At 41.4% G+C, this 21,087-nt stretch overlaps 1 protein-coding gene across 2 annotated transcripts in view; it reads right to left on the reverse strand.

Moving 5' to 3' along the window:
- LOC137658710 (ribonuclease 3-like) overlaps positions 1 to 21,087 on the reverse strand; it is a 211,943-nt gene that overhangs the window by 73,239 nt on the left and 117,617 nt on the right. For both annotated transcript variants that reach the window (XM_068393706.1, XM_068393705.1), the window contains exons 16-19: positions 20,784 to 20,961; positions 20,478 to 20,652; positions 9,558 to 9,701; positions 9,213 to 9,422 (exon numbers count right to left, since the gene is read on the reverse strand). In XM_068393706.1, coding sequence (XP_068249807.1) covers positions 9,213 to 9,422; positions 9,558 to 9,701; positions 20,478 to 20,652; positions 20,784 to 20,961 — 707 coding nt within the window. The remainder of the gene's footprint in view (positions 1 to 9,212; positions 9,423 to 9,557; positions 9,702 to 20,477; positions 20,653 to 20,783; positions 20,962 to 21,087) is intronic.

Below are 21,087 nucleotides of genomic sequence, written 5' to 3' on the forward strand. Positions count from 1 at the left end.
CCGTTGATGTGCATGCTCTTCTGACTTGAGGTCCACAGACCCGAGCATTCCCGACCGTCCAGGGTCGCACCCCAACCCAAATCCGACGCGTCTGAGAACAACACGTGGTTTGGGTTCTTGACTGCTAGGGATAGTCCCTCTCTCAGACTGATATTGCTGTCCCACCATTTCAGGCATGCCTTTACTGGTTCGAAGACTGGGAATGATACCGTCTCTAACGTCTTGTCCTAGTTCCAGTGAGAGGCTAGATGGAACCGGAGAGGCAGAAGGTGTAGTCTCCCTAGTGAGACAAACTGCTCCAGGGATGAGAGAGTCCCTACGAGACTGTTCCAACTCCTGACTGAACAAACGTTCTCTTTTCAGCATTAGTTGGACTTCGAGCAGGGCTTGTTCTATTCGGGTGGCAGACGGAAAAGCCCGAAAAAAACTGGACTGCGAATCTCCATCCCCAAGTATAGAATAATCTGGGATGGGATCAGTTGGGACTTTTAGGTTGACCAAAAGTCCCAACTCCCTGGCCAGACTCAACGTCCAATGTAGATCCTGCAGACAGCGAAGACTGGACGATGCTCTGAGAAGCCAGTCGTCCAAGTACAGGGAGGCTCGGATCCCCGATAGATAGAGGGATTTTGCCACATTCCTCATGAGCCTCGTAAACACGAGAGGAGCAGGACTGAGGCCAAAGCACAGGGCTCGAAACTGGTACCCCACATTCCTGTAAACAAACCTCAGAAACGGTTGGGAATCCGGGTGTATAGAAATGTGGAAGTATGCCTCCTGAAGGTCGAGAGAGACCATCCAGTCGCCTTCCATTAATGCTGTCAAGACAGCCTGGTAGACTTCATTGTGAAGTTTGTCTTGACAATGAACACATTGAGCGCACTTGCCTCTTACTACTCCTGCAGTGAACATGGCTGCCAGATCATTGGAGCCATCCCTGAGGGACTTGTTCCTGCAGAGAACGTGGCTGTCAGATCATGGAGCCATCCCTGAAAGCCTTGTTTATGCATGACATAATTGTACAGCAAAACTTCAAACGCTCGAAAAAACTCCTAACAGGAAATGGTCTAGCTCTGAAGTCGACCATAAAATCTTGGAGCGTCTCATGGCCAGGCGCCAGGGAGAGTCTATGAGGTTTGAGAAGTCTATCTGGGCAGAGGCAGGAACTCCCAAGCCGAGAACTTCTCCCGTGTCATATCAGACTCTCGCTCTATATGCCAGCTTAAAAGTAGGGAAAGCAAAGGCTGTCTCCCCCAAACTCCTCCTGGTGACTAACCAGTCGCCTAGCAAACGTAAAGCTCTCTTAGAAGAGCGAGAGAGCACTAGCTTATAAAACAACGGCTTCGAAGTAGCTAGGCCTAGTGTAAACTCTGACGTTTAGGCGAACGAGGAGCAGCAGTTACAAAAAGATCCGGACAAAGATCCTTAAAAATCAGCATGATTTATTTAAAGTCCATAGAGGGCTGAGCAGCTTTAGGCTCCTCTCCGTCTGACAGAGTCCTCAAGGGAATATCAGTAGGAGGGGGATCAGCAACTTCCTCATCTGAAGGAACCTTGTCCGACAATAGCCGAGTCTCGAGCAAGGGAGAGACCTGCCGTGGTGGCAATGCTTGACAAGCAGAGTCCACACGCAAAGGAGCAACAGTAGCAGTCAAGGACGCTATGTCATGTAACTGCTTAAAGGACTGACCAGTAACAACAACAGGTGCGGGAGGACGTTCGACGTCAACTCGAGACTGCCTTGACTGCTTAGACTGAGCAGTCAAAACAACTCTTGACTGCGGTGCTTGACGCTCAACGTCAAAACAAGTCAACTATGCTGGTTGGTGAACGTCCTGAACGTCAACAAGAGCAAGCGGCAGCGGCTGAACGTCCACAAGCGGCTGAGAGTCAACACGGGACTGCATCGAGTGAGGCTCTACAAAACACGATTGACGTGACTTTGTAACGTCAATGTCAACAGGACGAGCAAAGGCTCGTTTGGGCGGCTGACGGCCAATATCTCTATCAGCTAAGCGGCGAGGATCATCGTGAACCTGCTCAACAGAATAGTCCTCCATAAGAGAGGTAAGCTTATTCTGCATGTCTTGCCGTACAACCCATTTAGGATCAACGGGAATGGTTGCGGTAAGAGACGAGGGTAACGTCTGTGACTGCAAAACCTTGCCTACAAAAAGACTCTCGGAGCCTGTGTTACGCTTTTGTTTAGGCGGCGAGCAGTCTTCCGATGACTGCATAGGGTCAGAGCTGTCCTAATGGTTACAACCAGGACGCTAGACCTGTCCTGAAAGGACTGACTTTCGCTTAAAGGGCCTCGAAACCTTGTTCCACGGTTTCTTATGCGAAAAGCCTTCGGATGACGAGGAGAAAATCGTCTCGCTCGTCTTATGGTAGGGGCGGTGTTGATGAGACACGCCTGAAACCATAGAGGGAACGTCTGTTCGCTGATCAAGTCCTCTCGAACCCATAAGTCGTACGACATTACTTCTCCCCTGGGCTTGGGAGCTTGCAAGAGGTCTCGGACTAGGCGAACGACAGGCACGAACAGACGAACCCTCGGTCGCAACACTGATAACACTTTGCGCAATTATCACTTTATCACTACGATTTTCTGTTTTGCACTTACTTCACTGAAATCGAATTTTTCAACAATTAATATTAGGTATGAATAAAACTGATTTCTACCTGAAGCACGCAATTCTACCCTCATCAAAAGGTTATAATTGCGAAATCAGTCGTATAATGTAAGCACATTAATACAAGCAAAAAACAGTAAACATATATTAAGATAAAAAGATCAGTGGCTGGGAAGGAGACTAAACACTAGTTCATTCAAAACTACGTTTTCAATCTCTCACCGTACAGTGCCTTGGGACGAGAATAAAAACTAAAAACGTTTTATCCTTTCTCCCCGTACAGAGACTAGGGACGAGAGTAAAAAAAAAACTGACTCGAGAACAACGTTACTCGCTTGGGACGAGAATAAAGATCGGAACGTTCTCTCTTCCTCTCTCTCTCTCTCTCTCTCTCCGTCTCTCTCTCTCTCTCTCTCTCTCTCTCTCTCTCTCTCTCTCTCTCTCTCTCTCTCTCGATATCGCACCGAAGAGAAGAGCCCACTTACCTTTCGTCAATAAACAGGTTATTTGACCAAAGGAAAAAACTGAAAGGTTTTTCAATTAACAAGTTCCTTTAAAATAGTATTTAAAACATTTAAGTTTGAAAGAAGAATGAACAAAACGTCAGAATCGATTTACTCTTTCTGCAAAGTGAAACCGTGATTCTCTCTATCTCTATCGTAACGATAGAGCGCAAACTGCGTAGCATAAATAAACTAGACGTTAGTTCATCTTTGAAACAGTACGAAGACTATTCAAAGAAAATCTTTCATAAAATATCTACTAAAAAATATTCATTTTGTAAGTTTTAAATCATTTGCTCTGTAAAAGTTATTTACGATTGAAAGGGCTCAACGTTGTTTAACTTCGGTTTCCAAGTTAGGACTGCCTACTCTCGGATTAGAGGAGGAATAGGAAAGGTCGCATATAAACAAATCATTAAAATTTATCTTGATGTTTATTATAAATGGAAAGCTAATCGAAGAGGCCTAATAAAGGCGGTTGAGATATAAAATATATAGAGGAAAATCTATAATTAACAACAACAATTTATAACGTGATAAGATAATTGCTAAAAGCCTAAAACACACTTCCGTACTAAGGGAAGGGTCGGCCATTTAAAAGTCAAAGAAAGTCCAAAAAACAATCCAAAGTCATCAAAAATTAAATCTATCCAAAAACGAGTTCAAGATTTTAAGTTGATGATAAAACACCTGCACTGCGAAAGCTCAAACCAAAAGGAAGTACTTCACCAAATATGTTGAGAAAACTCCAGGTTATACAGCGAGTATTGATACGTCTTGTCGTTAAGGCCGACAGAGAAAAATTGGGTCTGTTTACATGTATATGCGGTATCTGGCCGATAGTTGGCGCTAGTGGGCACACCCGCAACCTTCATAGCGATCGCTCGCGAGTTTTTGTGTGTTTTTCTGTCGAGCCGCCGGAGGCTCAGCTATTATATATTCACCGGCTGTTAAATATTTAAAAATAAAACAAGGGATTGTTGGACCACCCTAGGTTACTCCTCTTCTGAATGACTCCCCAAAGGTACATTAGTTGAAAGGGGGTCATCAACTTCTTCAGAAGGCACATCATCTGATAAATCTAAAGTCTTGCGAGAAGGAGATTTATATTCAGAATGACGTGAAGGAAAAGCCTGACAGGCTACATCAACTTGTATATGAACAGAAGTTAAAGTTGGAGGGTCGATGTCACGTTGTGACTGCAGAGAATGTTATTCTACTACACGTCGTGACAGAAGTAACTGACGTTCAAACGTCCCGTAGTAACAGCGGTGACTGCTGTTCGATGCTATATCGTGACTACGATGACTGACCCTCGACGTCATGTCATGTCTACGGTGTCTACCACTCAACGTCACGTCGTGTCTGCGGTGTCTGCAGCTCAACGTCACGCTGTGACTGCGGTGGCTGACATTCAAAGCGATCAAAGTTACATCGAGATTTATGCTCCGCATCTCGTTTAACAGCAAAGCTGTCACTAGGGATAACGTCAGCGTGGCGTAACAAAGCTCATTTAGAAGGTTGAAGACCCGAATCACGAATCCCAGAACCGTGACGTACAAAAAGCAAAGGATCCTTTCGCACAGGAACAGGATCGTAAGCTTCTATTAAAGAAGAAAGCTTTGACAGCATATCTTGCAAAACACTTAACTTCGGATCAACCTGTGACTGCGGTGGCTGACGTTCAAACGTCACGTAGTAACAGCGGTGACTGCTGATCGATGCTATATCGTGACTACGGTGACTGACGCTCGACGTCACGTCGAGTCTGTGGCAGAAACGTCTGTACATGAACGTCATCGCTATGAACGGGACTCTTATGATGACTACAGCTAGGATGAACTTGTTCTGAAGGAACTAATAAACGTTTCAACCGTCTCGAAACCTTACGCCCAGGCTTTTAAAGAGACGAATCATCGGAAGACGAGGAGAAACTTCGTCTCTCCTGTCTTATGGCAAGGACGTGCTTGACGAGCAACGTCTGATACCTTTGAGGGAGCGTCTGTTCGTTGGTTTACACTCCTCACTCCCTTAGGTCCTACGACATTCCTTCTCCCTGGTGCAGGGGAGCCTGAAAGAGGTCTCGGACTAGGCAAGCGACAAGCACGAACAAACGAACCCTCCGCAACACAGAACATGTTTTTTGCACTTCACTGATATCGCATTTTTTAATAATTTCACATTAGACATGAATAAAACTGATTTCTACCTGAAGCACGCAATTCTCCCTTAAATCAAAAGGTTAGAATTGCGAAATGAGTCGTATAATGTAAGCACATTAGGACAAAATGAAACACACATGCAAAAATCAATAAACATATACATATATATCGAATAAAACGGAAATATATAAAGTTGAAAAGATCAGCGACTGGGGATGAGACTAAAAACTAGTTCACTAAGGACTACGTTTTCAATCTCTCACCGTACAGTGCCTTGGGATGAGAATAAAAACTAAAACGTTTTATCCTCTCTCCCCGTACAGAGACTTGGGACGAGAGTAAAAAACTGAATCGAGAACAACGTTACTCGCTCCCAAACTCCTTGTACAGAGACTTGGAACGAGAATAAAGATCGGATCGTTCTCTCTCTCTCTCTCTCTCTCTCTCTCTCTCTCTCTCTCTCTCTCTCTCTCTCTCTCTCTCTCTCTCTCTCTCTCTCTCTCTTTTGTCACTCACAAGAGAATGGCCCACTCACTCTTCGTCAATAACAGGTTATTTGACTAAAGGAAAAAACTGAAAGGACTAAGAAATTGAAAATTAACATGTTCCTTTAAATTAGTATCTAAAAAACTTCAGTTTGAAAGAAGAATGAACAAAACGTCAAAATCGATTTACTCTTTCTGCAAAGTGAAACCGTGATTCTCTCTTTCTCTATCGTAACGATAGAGCGCAAACTGCGTAGCATAAATAAACCAAACGTTAGTTCATCTTTGAAAAACAGCACGAAGACTATTCAAAGAATAAATTTCTTAAAATATTTTCTAAAAATATTCATCTCATCACTCTTACAGAGCAACTGTTATTTTCTAAACAAAAATAAAAGTTGAATGGGCTCAACGTTGTTTAACTTCGTTTTCCAAGTCAGCGTCAGCACCGCCTACAAAGAATAGGTAAAGGCCACATATAAACAAAAACATAAAATTTATCTCGATGTTTAGTATAAATGGAAAGCTAACCGAAGAGGCCTAATAAAGGCGGGTGAGATATAAAATATATAGAGGTAAATCTATAAATATCAACAATAACTTATAAAGTGATAAAATAATTACTAAAAGCCTTTAACACACTTCCGTACACTGAGGGAAGGGTCGGCCATCTTTTCTCTATTGAAAAACCAGAGCGAGATTAAAAAAGCAAGGGCAAAAAACTTTTCCTCTCCTTTCAAAAGCATTTCTTTTGAAGATAGTATTGAATAATCCAACACGGCGAAAGCAATAAAACCAAAACCAAGTACTTCACCAATTCGGTAGAAAACTCGAGGTCTAGAGCGAGCGGAACCAATGTTGTCGGTGACACCGACAGAGAAGAACTGGAGTGGTTGAGAAGTATATGCGGTATCTGGCCGATAGTCGGCGCTGGTGGGCACACCCGCAACCTTCATGGCGATCGCTCGCGAGTTTTTTGGAATCTGTTGGGCCGTCGGAGACGTCAGCTATTTATATATTCACCGGCTAAGTTTAATATTTAAAAATACACAAGTGAGGAAAGAAAACAAAATAAATAAATTATAAGAGAAGTGAACAATTAAAATATTTTAACAAAAGTAACATTAAAATAATCTTTCATACATAAAACTATAAAAACTTCAAAAAGAGGAAGAGAAGCAAGATATCGAATGGTGTGCCCAACTATACTCTCATGCAAGAGAACTCTACCCCAAGACAGTGGAAGACCCACGGTACAGAAGCTATTGCACTAGGAGCAAATGAATACTCCTACTCGGAATGAACATTAGCATCATCTTGTACTAATCTGTTATGTAAAATTGTTTCTTACCTTTGTGAGTGCTCTGTTCCTTATGGAACTCTCGCCCCAACCAGCACCATCTGGGTCGATTACTGATAGTGAGCTTGGTATTACAGCCAGCGCTGTTTCATCAGTTGCAAGCAAAATGTACTACCCCGACCGATCTATAGCAGTACTGTATACGGTAGCCCAATAGGGTAGTTTAGTTTACTAACTCGTGCTAATACATGCATTGACCAGTACCTTAGGAGGCTGTTAGCAATCATAAACCTAATGTGACAGCCATAGCTGCCTGTAAACGGTCCTAACTGGATCGATTTCCAGCACCATATTGTAGGCCAATAGGGTATCGTTTACACTACCTCCTTGTGCCAATATGGAGCTCATGCAGGGACTGGTACCATTCCCACAGTTCAGTCTGATGAGAAGAGTATTCAACAAGACCAGAACATCGGTCAATCTTTCAATGACCCTCATAGCTCTTCTATGGCATCACGTGGAATAGTTCCCGAACCTTCTGCTGCTCCTGACGGAGCCCCTAAGAGACACAATCTACTCAGACAACCACACATCGACATTTCCACAAGGCAGTAGCTTTGCTACGCCTGGAGACTATCCCGCATCTCTGAGAGGTTTTTCGCAACAAGTCACAAAGGGGATACCTGGATAGTTGTGAGTTATCAACTTCATTCTACCAGGCGAAGTGGAATGTCTTTTGTGGTTGGTGCCACGGAAGGGGTCTAATCCATTTAATACCACTATTCCAGCAATAGCGGAATTTCTCGTGTATTGAGGGAGGAAATACATCTTTCATTTTCAACTTGAGTCTCGCCATTCAACTGAAAGGAGTGAGCATTTCCTCTTCTTTTAGAACTTCCATCCTCATACGTAGTTGTGAACTTACCTATCCTCAGTCAGAAGTGAGACCTCCCTCATGGCAAGTGGTTCGAGTTCTTTGGTCCATCGAAGGATCCCACTATGAACCATTACGACAGGCAACAGTTTGCCTTCTAATCTGGAAGACTGTGTTCCTACTCGCCTTGGCCTCGGCCAAACAAGTTAGCGAACTTCATGGTCTTTCGTTTGACACCACCCATTCAAGAGGATGGGTAGACGTAAGCTAAAGCTACGTTCCTGAGCTTGTTGCCTGGACTCAGAATCCAGGTTTCGAATCCTAGATTCGACTCCTTCCAGATAACGAGTCTCCGCCCTGTAACTGTCGACCCAATCATCTGTTACTGTGCCCAGTAAGATGTTTGATGCGCAAACTCAAGAGATCGGCAGCAGCTTGGCCCAGACCCCCCTCACTGATAGTCAGCACATGCAGAAACAAGAGGAGGATCACGGAAAACACAATCTCTGCATCGATTTGCAGGGTCACTGACCTTGTTCTGAATCCCGATCCCCCTCTGGGATGATGTGCTTACATCGTCCCAGAGCCAACGATGTCAGGGGCATAGCCATGTCTCTGGCCTTCAAGAAGAGCTACTCTGTAAGGCAGGTTTTGCAAGTGGACGTCTGGAAACGCCAAACTAAGTTCACTGCCCACTATCTGCGAGGTGTAACCCTTGCTAATTTTTAGTGGCTCGTCCTTTCAGCTTCGCAAAAGTAATAGCCCCTATAAATAGCTAAGGTTTGTATTGTTAGAAAAAATACAAATTACCTCCGAATTTGTCATATTTCTGTGAGCCCAACCATAACTCTGTTTACACTTTCTCAGCTGGGCTACCATCAATTCATTAGTATGGAATTTTTCCTCAAATAGAGGTTATTTATTATGAAGATATGGCCCATAATGTATAAAATAAAATTATTTTATTATCAGTGTATTTTATAATGTGAATATTTTCATGTACTGTCACTGGTTATTGCATTACGGCTGAGGCTAGCCTATTGATAAATATCACTCAGAATTGGTCTGATTTTTAGAATGGTATAAGAAAACTCCCAATTTTTAAGGGTGAATTTTTAGGACTGAGAGGCTGTCTTATACATAGAAATATACAGCACTTACTATTACATGCACAAGCCTGAGGGCCTCAACAGTGAAAACAGTTCAGTAAAGCAAAAGAAACTAAAGTTAAGATAAAGGAAACACAACTTACTGAAAGGTGGCCCTCATGATGTTCTGGAAAATGTTTGTAAAGATATTCAGATGCTACCAACTGAAGAACTGTATCACCAAGGAACTCTAGACGTTGGTTTGAGCCTAGAGTGAGATTATTAAAGCCAATGCTACGATCGGTGAAGGCACGTGCTAGTAGACGGATATGATTAAAGTTTACACCTATAGTATCCTCAAACTTGGATAGTTTCTGTAATAAAGAACAAGTACATCTAAATATAACAATTATTTTCATTGTGAATATAACCAATAAACAAAAAAATTCCTTCCAAAATTTGAGATTTTGAAAAACCACAATTATACAAATTTCAAAGCAAATACATACCGTAAGAATGGGGAAAGCTTTAATCCACTTGCGATCTCCATGTGGTTCTTGTTCTTGCAAAGGGTGGGGTGGATAATTAACCCAAATACTATATAACTGGTCTTCCCCCTTAAACAGTGTTGTGCTCAACACACTGTCTGCTTCCTGTTCCAAGAAATGTAGATTTAAAAACTAAGCCATGTTATATACAAAATAGTATTTCAGTATAATGTTTGGTGTAATAATGCTTAGTAACTTTCTATAAAAATATAACATTTATAAAGTAATTTTTATTTTTCCTAGCTACACAAACCAGATTCCTTTAAAATAGGGATATATCTTCAGCAGCGGTGGAATATCCATCGAACAGTTAACAATTAACAAGATAGATGGTAATGACATGTGCCACATGCGGGAAGCCCAGCCCACCTATTAATCACAGAATAGCCTCTCTTGTTCTCATGTCTAGGACTGAGAAGCGTGGTTGAGTGGGGGAAATCTAATTTCAAGACTAATCGACTAAGGTTTGTGTCATCATCCTCTCCTATGCCTATTGACGCAAAGGGCCTCATTTAAATTTCGCCAGCTGTCTTCTATCTCGAACTTCAAAATAAATACTTCTCCATTCATCATCTCCTACTAAAGGCTTCATAGTCCTCAGCCATGTAGGTCTGAGTCTTCCAACTCTTTTAGTGCCTTGTGGAGCCAAGTTGAAAGTTTGGTGAACTATTCTCTCTTTCTGGGAGTGCAAAGAGCATGCCCAAACCATCTCCATCTGCCCCTCACCATGATCTCATCCACATATGACCCTCAAATAATCTCTCTAATAGTTTCATTTCTAAACCTGCCATTTAACTCCCAATATTCTTCTGAGGGCTTTGTTCTCAAATCTACAAAATTGTTGGATATTTTATTTTCATACCACGACTCGTGTCCATACAGTAACACCAATCTCGGCGAAATGATATGCAGTCTGATTTTTATATGTAATTTCAGGCGATTTGATTTCCAAATTTTACTTAACCTAGCCATTGTCTGATTTGCTTTTTTCAATCTTTCATTACACTCAAATTCTAAAGATTCTGTATTAAAGATAAGAGTTCCTGAATATTCAAATGATGCCACCTCATTAATCCTCTCTCCTTCAAATGAGATTTCATCTTCCACTGCATATTCCATTCTCATCATCTCTGTCTATCTTCTATTTATCTTGAGCCCAACCCCATGTGATATTTCATGCATTCTGGTAAGCAAGCTTCACAAGTCCTGTGGTGTTCTGCTATCCCAAGTATCATTTGATGTCCATGGTTTTCTCCTTGAAACTGCATGTCCCAAAACTTCACTACCAACCAACTGATATGTGTTCTTAATATCACACCATTCTTCATTAATTGTCTACTCTTCGCCTCTTAAGGTCTGTAAGACTGCAAATAGATTCCTATATTCAATTGCAAAGGTTTCTCTGTGCTCATCTTCTAGAATCTTATCAATTGCAAAGGTTTCTCTATGTTCATCTTCTAGAATCTTGGTTGTATCAAACCTAGATATTCTATCTACATTTCTGTTGGGTGCCTTCAGTTTTCATTTCAGTGTGGCACTGAGGAGCTGGTGTTCACTACCTATATCTGCACCTCTATAGCTTCTTACATTTCTCAAGTCGTCATCTCTGTATTAATCGCTATGTGATCTATTTGATTTTTGTAATTTCCACATGATGAAGTCCATGTATATTTGTGGATGTCTTTGTGCTGGAAATGAGTACCTCCAATAACAAGATGGGTTTTAAAAAAAAAAAAAACTTATGAAATGTGCTCCATATTCATTTGCAACTTTGCCAAGACCCTCTACACCCTGATTATTTTTTCCAACAGTAGCATTGAATATCTCTCTCTCTCTCTCTCTCTCTCTCTCTCTCTCTCTCTCTCTCTCTCTCTCTCTCTCTCTCATATATATATATTGAAACTGTCTCCTATACTGTACATTGATGGAATAATACATATAAAATAAAAGTTGAAATGATAGCAAAATTTCCTTTCATTATTTTTGTAAATAAAATTCTCTTCCAAAAGATTTTAAAGAAATTGATAGAGAAAAAAAAGTAGATAGATTTTGAACTATCCTCAAAATTACTTTTTTAAGGGCTCGTGTCACGCTCTTTAATACTCAGGTGGACACTTGTATGAGCACCCGAGGAATGAAAGAGGCGCTTTCTGAATGACTGACGGCTTGCATGCATTACGCATCCCTCTAATCACCAAAAGTATCAAGTCTTCACCGCTGGATGCGAAATATGAAGCAAATTTTCCAACTGAATGAGGCCTGACAAGTACCAGTTTGTACTCCACCCCTGGAAAAAGAGGACTGGAGGTTGTAAAAGAAAGCTAGCCCAAAAATCAAGGATCATTCCACTTCTCTCACTTGTCCAGAGATGGAATCTGAAAGGAAGGTACTGTATGGACTGGATTTGGATGGAAAAGGGAGGAAGTGAGTCAGCTAAGGCATGGGAAAAAGCTCTCCATCACTCCCTCACCTTCTGCTTCCTCCTAGCAACCCTCCTAAACTGAGTCTTTGAGGGGGCAAGAAATGGTGAAGCAGGGTCCATCCCATCTGGAGGAGGAAGAAGGTGGTGGTGGACATTGCTAGAATTGGAGAAGACAAGGACCTTTGTCAAACCCAAATGGCATGGACACCCTTGAACACAAGGTCACTGTTTCCCTCTAAAGACTACAGCCTGAAGGTAGGTTAAAGAGAACTGATATATGATATCCCCTTAAACAGCAATCTCAAATGTTGCCCCCTGAGAATACAAAATGTTCAAATCCAAACGGATCAGACAAATATAACTGAGGTAGACGATGAATATGGTTACAAATGGTCTTATTCCAGTTTTGGGAAACTGTCCTGGTGCCAGAGATCAAAATCAATAGTGTAACCTCCCCCTCGTGAATTGTTGTGGTAACGTGATTAGCCCAACTCGGTGATGGGAAGCACAGACCAGTGACCAATACCTGACAGCTTGGAGCAGTTCACAGTGTGATAGCGTGCAGGACTGGTACTAAGCGGTAGTATCTCTTTTCTCCCCTTTCTGAGGTACAAAGTACCTGGTAAAAGAAAAGTAATCAAAGCACTAGAGTACTCCGTCGACCAGGTATACAGTGAGGGAGGTCGTTCCAGTTCCTCTATCACAAAACCAAATCCTTGCTGTACTTGGCCCAGCATGGGAATGATCAGCTCCAGCTCTGAGTAATCAGTCACAAGGACATGGCCCCATGTGATTGGCCTTGGCTACCTCAGATTTGCCATCGGCAGCGATGTAGCACCGATTGACCGCTGCTGTGACCAGCGATTAGCACTATGGCCAGTTGGCTATAAACATGGGTGACTGACACCTAGCCAGACTAATCAACCATAAGCAAGGGTGATTGACCCCTTATAGGACAGATCAATCATCCGTTTCGAGGCAGATACCCAGTATCCTAATCTGCATGGGATTGGATACAGAATGGGAAACGTTTCCATCTATCATAGAGAGGAGTGACTGCTCAAAGTCTCGCAATACAGTACCTTCCGGAATGACTTCACCTACTACTGTACTACATTTCTTAAGAAAAAATATTTAGAATAAGAGAAGGCAAATGCTTCACAAAAACTGGTATCTTTATCCTACATTCCTTAGGAGTTGGTGTTAGGTCCATAAGGCTCAAACACCTATTATTATTATTACTAGCCAAGCTACAACCCTAGTTGGAAAAGCAAGATGCTATAAGCCCAAGGGCTCCAATAGGGAAAGGTAGCCCAGTGAGGAAAGGAAATAAGGAAATAAATAAATGATGAGAACAAGTTAACAATAAATTATTCTAAAACAGTAAAAACGTCAAAACAGATACAGTATGTCCTATATAAACTATTAACCTAAAAAACAGATATGTCATATATTGACTATAAAAAGACTCATGTCAGCCTGGTCAACATAACATTTGCTCCAACTTGGAACTTTAGAAGTTCTACTGATTCAACTACCCAATTAGGAAGATCATTCCTCAACTTGGTAACAGCTGGAATAAAACTTCTAGAATACTGTGTAGTATTGAGCCTCATGAAGGAGAAGGCCTGGCTATTAGAATTAACTGCCTGCCTAGTATTACGAACAGGATAGAATTGTCCAGGGAGATCTGAATGTAAAGGATGGTCAGAGTTATGAAAAATCTTATGCAACATGCATAATGAACTAATTGAACGACAGTGCCAAAGATTAATATCTAGATCAGGAAAGAAATTTAATAGACCGTAAGTTTCTTTCCAACAAATTAAGATGAGATTCAGTAGCTGAACACCAGACAGGAGAACAATACTCAAAATAAGGTAGAATGAAAGAATTAAAACACTTCTTCAGAATAGATTGATCACCAGAAATCTTAAAGGACTTTCTCAATAAGCCAATTTTTTGTGCAATTGAAGAAGACACAGACCAAATGTGTTTCTCAAAAGTAAATTTGCTGTCGTGAATCACACCTAAAATTTTAAGTCGTACAAATTTAAAGAAACATTATCAATAATGAGATCCGGATGTTGAGGAGTCACCGTCCTTGACTTACTTACAATCATACTTTAAGTTTTGTTAGGATTCAACTTCATACCCCATAATTTGCACCATGCACAAATTTTAGCTAAATCTCTATCAAGGGATTCACCAACCCCAGATCTACATTCAGGGGATGGAATTGATGCAAAGAGAGTAGTATCATCTGCATATGCAACAAGCTTGTTTTCTAGGCCAAACCACATGTCATGTGTATATAGTATGAAAAGTAATGGGCCAAGACTACCCTGTGGAACACCGACCAGATATCACATTCCTATACTCACTATGGTGCCCATCAACAACAACTCTTTGAGATCTATTACTTAAAAAATCAATAATGCTAAGAAACGACCCACCCACTCCCAACTATTTGAGTTTGAAAATAAGGGCCTCATGATTAACACAGGTTTCGCAATGCTGACCAACCCGAAAGGAATTATGGGCGAGAAAACTTGGTAGGACCTTAAAAGTGGAATCGCAGTAGCTGTTACACTAATCTCACGATTGTTAACCAACCCCACAGGTGCTGGTTGGTGTGCGAGCTCCATTTGCTATGCTCTTTAAAGGCGTAAAGGCTACAGTAAACGATACCCAGATCGGTCTATAGTATGGTGCTGGAGATCAGTTCGATAGGACCTTTCACTTATTATGGATGAAACTTCACCAGGCTAACTATCACTAAATGACTGAAGGTACCAGTTGAGGCGAGTTCCATATAGGCACGAGGCGGTAAAGTGAACAATACTTCTACTGGCCTACTGTATGGTGCTATAGACCAGTCTGTGTAGTGCCATTCACCTGCAACTGATGAAATAGTGGTGGCTGTAACACCTAGCTCTCGATCGATAACTGACCCCAAAGGTACCAGTTGGTGTAGGAATTCCATACAGCAAGAGAGAGGGCACAAGGGTAAGTAGTAATCCTCCATATCACAAAAGGAATGGGATAAGTGGGAACATACTTTCTCATCCTTCTGTGGCCTATGATGCTGAATTTCAGTTTTGGAAGGATTGTCGATGTAAGTCCCAAAGAACATTAACCAAAGGCCTTCCCGCATAACTATCTTTGTTGTCGTCTTCTCAAGGAATCATGTCGGACAAAAAAGGAATGGAGGAGGGAGATATAGGGTAAAATCTACTTCCCCTTACCAACCATTCTTCCTTACTATCACAAAGAAGTCATGGACAGGTAATGAATGCTTTCCCACTGAGAATGAACCTACAAGAACTTCTTCTGCTATCGTAGTTTCCTTCAATGTGGAAAAATACAAATTATTTCTAGATTTATCACTTTTCAATTTTTATTTTTTAGGTTAGATTTGTATTTTTCATCCTGTTTAATTTGTTTATCTTCAGTCCTTAACTCAAAATTTTCCTCTTTATTACAGAGTGACAGTGCCCTGCACCCAACGGGGAACGTATGCTAAAATTTACCTTATGCTTGGAAATTGGGACACTTGCCAGGTTTCTTGGTGTCGGTCGTAGTGTCAATTTTCTTGCCCGGGGTTCCCAGAAAAATCAAAGAATGAAAGGTTTGTTGACCCAGGACACTGCATATACTGTAATTTGACCTTTTAGTGAAAAAACACTGTATTTGAGGGCATGTTTAACAAAAGACAGTAACCTATGTGTCTCTGGTACTGTAGTTATCTGGTATGATTGCCTTCTATTTAGTGTGGTGTACAGTAGGGTAGAACATGGCAAAAGACCCTCGAAGGCAAAAAGTCATTGCTTGCCGTTATCCTATTAATTGCCAGACTTAGTTTGAGCCATGGTGCAAATTAGTGGAAAAAGGAAACAACGGTGGTCGTTTACTGAAGACAACACTATGGAGCTGTCAAATAATCAGAAGCAAGATGGTGGAACATCAGCAAAAAGAGGAGGACAGAGAATAAACAACAAGCTCAGGATTAAAAAGCCTACAGAGAAGATGCAAATAATTTCTTGGATGAGTTCTTGAAGAAATGAACTTTAACAGTTTTCAAGTCAACTGATGCATGTTGTTTTTGGCACGCAGCCATGTGAAAAGCAGGATTCAGAATCATCAGCATTGTTTATTGTATTATACTAGTAAGGCTGGGAACCCTCTCTCCTGTATTATAATCCTGTGAGACATCAAAGATGTGGAGCTGGGGGGACTGCTCCCTGCACTGTAGTTTTTGGGTGTTTGAATGTGCGTGGATGTAGTACGATAGGGAGTAAAAGATGCGAGATTGAAAGTATGTTTAGGAATAGAAAGATGGATATCTTGGCTTTGTGTGGGACAAAGATAAAAGGGAAAGGTGAAGTGATGTCTGGTGAAATGTCTGGTAGAGTGAGTGTCTAGGACTGAAAGGGGAAGAGCAAGAGAAGGTGTGGCTTTATTGCTGAGTGAATGGATGACAGGTAAAGTAGTGGAATGGAAGGAGATATCATCTAGGTTAATGTGGGTAAGGGTTAGGTTGGGTAGGGAATGTTGGGCTTTTGTCAGTGCATATGGGCCAGGTTGTGAGAAAAGTGAAGAAGAGCAGAATGAGTTCTGGAATGAATTAACTAGGTGTGTAGAAAGACTGGGTAGAAGGAATTATGTAGTTGTCATGGGTGACTTAAATGCCAGAGTGGACGCTGGAGAGATAGAAGGTGTCATTGAGAAGTATGGCATACCAGGTGAAAATGAGAGTGGTGAGAGACTGGTAGATATGTGTTGAACAAGAGATAGTGATAATTTCTAGTTTTTTCAAAAAGAAAGATAAAAACAAGTATACATGGGTATGAGTGGCAAATGGAAGAGTGGTAGAAAGGGTGTTAATGGATTATGTGTTGATAACTAAAAGAATGTTTGGAAGATTGAAAGACGTGCACGTGTTTAGGGGTATGGCTAACAGTATGTCTGATCATTTTTTGGTGGAAGGAAAATTAGTTGTAGCAAAAGAGTGGGGAATAGAGTATGTGGATGTAAAAGGGAGCTAGTGAAGGTTGAAAAGCTAATAAAACGGGGGGTAAATAGTATTTATCAAGAAAGGTTGAAAATGGCATATGACGAAGTGAGAGTAAGAGAAACTGGTAATTTAGAGGAGGAGTGGAAGTTAGCAAAAGAAAATTTTGTCGGGATTGCAAGTGATGTGTGTTGCAAGAAGTTTGTGGGAGGCAGCATGAGGAAGGACAGTGAATGGTGGAATGAAGGAGTGAAGGTATAAGTGGAAGAGAAAAAGAGGGCTTTTGAAGAATGGCTGCAGAGTAATAATATAGAGAAGTATGAAAAATATAGAGAGAAAAATGTGGAAGTAAAGCGCAAGGTAAGTGAGGCAAAAAGGGCAGCAGACCTGAGGTGGGGTCAGGGATTGGGTCATTCACATGAAGAGAATAAGAAGTAGTTTTGGAAAGAAGTGAAGAGAGTAAGGAAGGCTGGTTCAAGAATTGAAGAGACAGTGAAAGATGGAAATGGAAGGTTGTTAAAAGGAGAGGAGGAGAGGAAAAAGTGGGCGGAATAATTTCAAAGTTTACTGAATGTTGAGGATAATAGGGAGGCAGATATAATTGCTGTTGCAGGTGTTGAGGTGCCGGTGATGGGAGATGAGAATGAGAGAGAGATTACAATAGAGGAAGTGAGGAGAGCACTAGATGAAACGAGAGTAGGAAAAGCGTCTGGTATGAATGGTGTGAGAGCTGAGATGTTGAAGGAAGGGGGTGTGACTGTACTTGAATGGTTGGTGAGATTGTTTAATATGTGTTTTGTGTTGTCAATGGTACCAGTAGACTGGGTTTGTGCATGTATTGTACCACTATGTAAGGGTAAGGAAGATGTGCACGAGTGTTGTAATTCAAGGGGTATTAGTTTGTTGAGTGTAGTTGGAAAAGTGTATGGTAGAGTAATGATTAATAGGATTAGGGATAAAACAGAGAATGCAATCTTAGGAGTACAGGGTTGTTTTAGAAGAGGTAGGGGTTGTATGAATCAGATTTTTACAGTTAGGCAGTTATGCGAGAAATAGTTAGCAAAAGGTAAGGAGGTGTATGTTGCGTTTATGGATCTGGAGAAAGCGTATGATAGAGTTGATAGGGAAGCAATGTGGAGTGTGATGTTGGTGGAAGGTTGTTGCAAGCAGTGAAAAGTTTCTACAAAGGTAGTAAAGCATGTGTTAGGATAGGAAATGAAGTGAGCGATTGGTCTCCGGTGAGAGTGGGGCTGAGACAGGGATGTGTGATGTCGCCGTGGTTGTTTAACTTGTATGTTGATGGAGTTGTGAGAGAGGTGAATGCTCGAGTGCTGGGACGAGGATTGTAACTGGTAGACGAGAAAGACCATGAATGGAAGGTAAATCAGTTGCTGTTTGCGGATGATACTGTACTGGTTGCGGACGCAAAAGAGAAGCTTGACCGATTAGTGACAGAATTTGGAAGGATGTGTGAAAGAAGGAAGTTGAGAGTTAATGTGGGTAAGAGTAAGGTTATGAGATGTACGAGAAGGGAAGGTGGTGCGAGGTTGAATGTCATGTTGAATGGAGAGTTACTTGAGAAAGTGGATCAGTTTAAGTACTTGGGGTCTGTTGTTGCAGCAAATGGTGGAGTCAAAACAGATGGTACGTCAGTGAGTGATTGAAGGATGCAAAGTGTTGGGGGCAGTTAAGGGAGTAGTAAATAATAGAGGGTTGGGCATGAATGTAAAGAGAGTTCTATATGAGAAAGTGATTATACCAACTGTGATGTATGGATCGGAGTTGTGGGGAATGAAAGTGACAGAGACAGAAATTGAATGTGTTTGAGATGAAATGTCTAAGGAGTATGGCTGGCGTATCTTGAGTAGATAGGGTTAGGAACAAAGAAGTGAGGGTGAGAACGGGTGTAAGAAATGAGTTAGCAGCTAGAGTGGATATAAATGTATTGAGGTGGTTTGGCCATGTTGAGAGAATGGAAAATGGCAGTCTGCTAAAGAAGGTGATGAATGCAAGAGTTGATGGGAGAAGTACAAGAGGAAGGCCAAGGTTTGGGTGGATGGATGGTGTGAAGAAAGCTCTGGGTGATAGGAGGATAGATGTGAGAGAGGCAAGAGAGCGTGCTAGAAATACGAATGAATGGCGAGCGATTGTGACGCAGTTCCGGTAGGCCCTGCTGCTTCCTCCGGTGCCTTGGTTGACCGCGGAGGTAGCAGCAGTAGGGGATTTAGCGTTATGAAGCTTCATCTGTGGTGGATAATGGGGGAGAGTGGGCTGTGACACCCTAGCAGTACCAGCCAAACTCAGTCGAATCCCTTGTCAGGCTGGGAGGAATGTAGAGAGGAGAGGTCCCCTTTTTCTGTTTCATTTGTTTGATGTCGACTATCCCCCAAATTTGGGGGAAATGCCTTGGTATATGTATGTACTAGTAAGGGAGTGCCCAATGTGTTGGTTGGTTGGTCTTTTTTGTTTTTATACTGGTCACAGTTCATTCAATATTGAAGACCTGTATGTCCTCATCATTATCTTTTTTATCTTTCTCAAAATAAATATTTTTCTTGTTTTTGTAAACGGCGTTTCTTTCCACTACCCCATTGTGTCCCCTTCTCAGCCACCAATAAAAAATTTTTGTGTTATTTACTTACCTTTATGATATCTAACATGAGATTCAAGCTGTTTATTTTTTCTGCTAATTTTCCCTGAATTAAATCAACGGTCATACTACCTGTTTATTCAGCAAGCTCAAGGCAAGAGAAGATAGTAAGGAAGTAAGGTTCTAGCTGGGTCTCCTTGCCCAGTATAAGATGAAGGGGTGGTGCCCTATGCCCAGTTCATCCTTGATTATTTACCTTTAACCCAAATTTCTGGGTATTCCAGTTTCTTTTTGTGTAGTGAAACGGAGTGTGGTCGGCATTCAGACATTAGGCAGTCTGCGTGCTACATCTGGCAACAGTCCGCAAACCCCTACATCGCCACAACATGAGCTTCTACACTGAAGGTTTTATCACTAGGGGAGCACTGAGAACACTCACTAACACTACATTGAACAGGGATCATCTGTACACAACACAAGGCAGGGGGTTACAAAGTTGTGTATCCAAATAGGAACAAAATTCACTTCATATGCTGCCTTTTGTGTGCAGCAGCAAGAGAGCTCACAAAAAAATAAAAACCAACACTTATAACAAATGAATGTATGAAAAAAGAAATTGAGAAAGCAGCCCAATGATATGTCTGTAGACACTGTGGCCAAAGACAAAAGTGGCTATTCTGTGACAAGTGGGTGGATGGGTTGCCCTTCGTGCTGCCTACCATCATCAACTACTGTACCTTGTTATGATTCAATAACTCTTCTAGTGCCACTTAAGACATATCCCTATTTTAAAGGAAGAAAGGTTTGTATACAGGTAGGAACAAATAGTCAAAGGGAAAATTCATAACAGTTCACCTCTATCCCACTATCCAGGAAAATGGCTCCCATAAGAGCTTCAAAGCAGTTAGCCATTGCATGCCTCAATTCAGAGTCATGGCATAGGTCGGAACCATGAGCATACAGCATAAACTGGTCCAGTCCAAGTTTCTCTGCTAACACTGCTAAATGTTGGTTTTGTACAATTGCAGCTCTGGAGAAATAAAGATTTACATACAGTACAACAGTATACTCTTAATATTTCTTATTTCTTACTATTATAATGACATAAGTTACCTAGAGATAAAACATCACTCAAAATGGAATAAAATTTGGAAAACATACCTGTATGTAGCTAGCCCACCCTCCTCTAGACTCGGAAACAGATGAAACAGATGTATCGAGGTAAGAAACTCTACAACAGCATCTCCCAGGAATTCCAGTCGCTCATTATGAGTTATCTTGCTCTCGGTCTCCAAATTTCTTCCAAAGCGTGACATGATGTTTATAAGCGTATTTATCCCTAAAAAAATTAGGTATGCAGCATATGAACCATTTCTTTGAAATATCGAGCAGGAAGCTATAAAAAAGTAAATTATACCTAAAGAATATGTTTACAGAATTCATAACCGTATTACTTGGTTTATGA

The sequence above is a fragment of the Palaemon carinicauda genome, chromosome 19 (assembly GCF_036898095.1).
Source record: "Palaemon carinicauda isolate YSFRI2023 chromosome 19, ASM3689809v2, whole genome shotgun sequence".
NCBI lineage: Eukaryota > Metazoa > Arthropoda > Malacostraca > Decapoda > Palaemonidae > Palaemon > Palaemon carinicauda.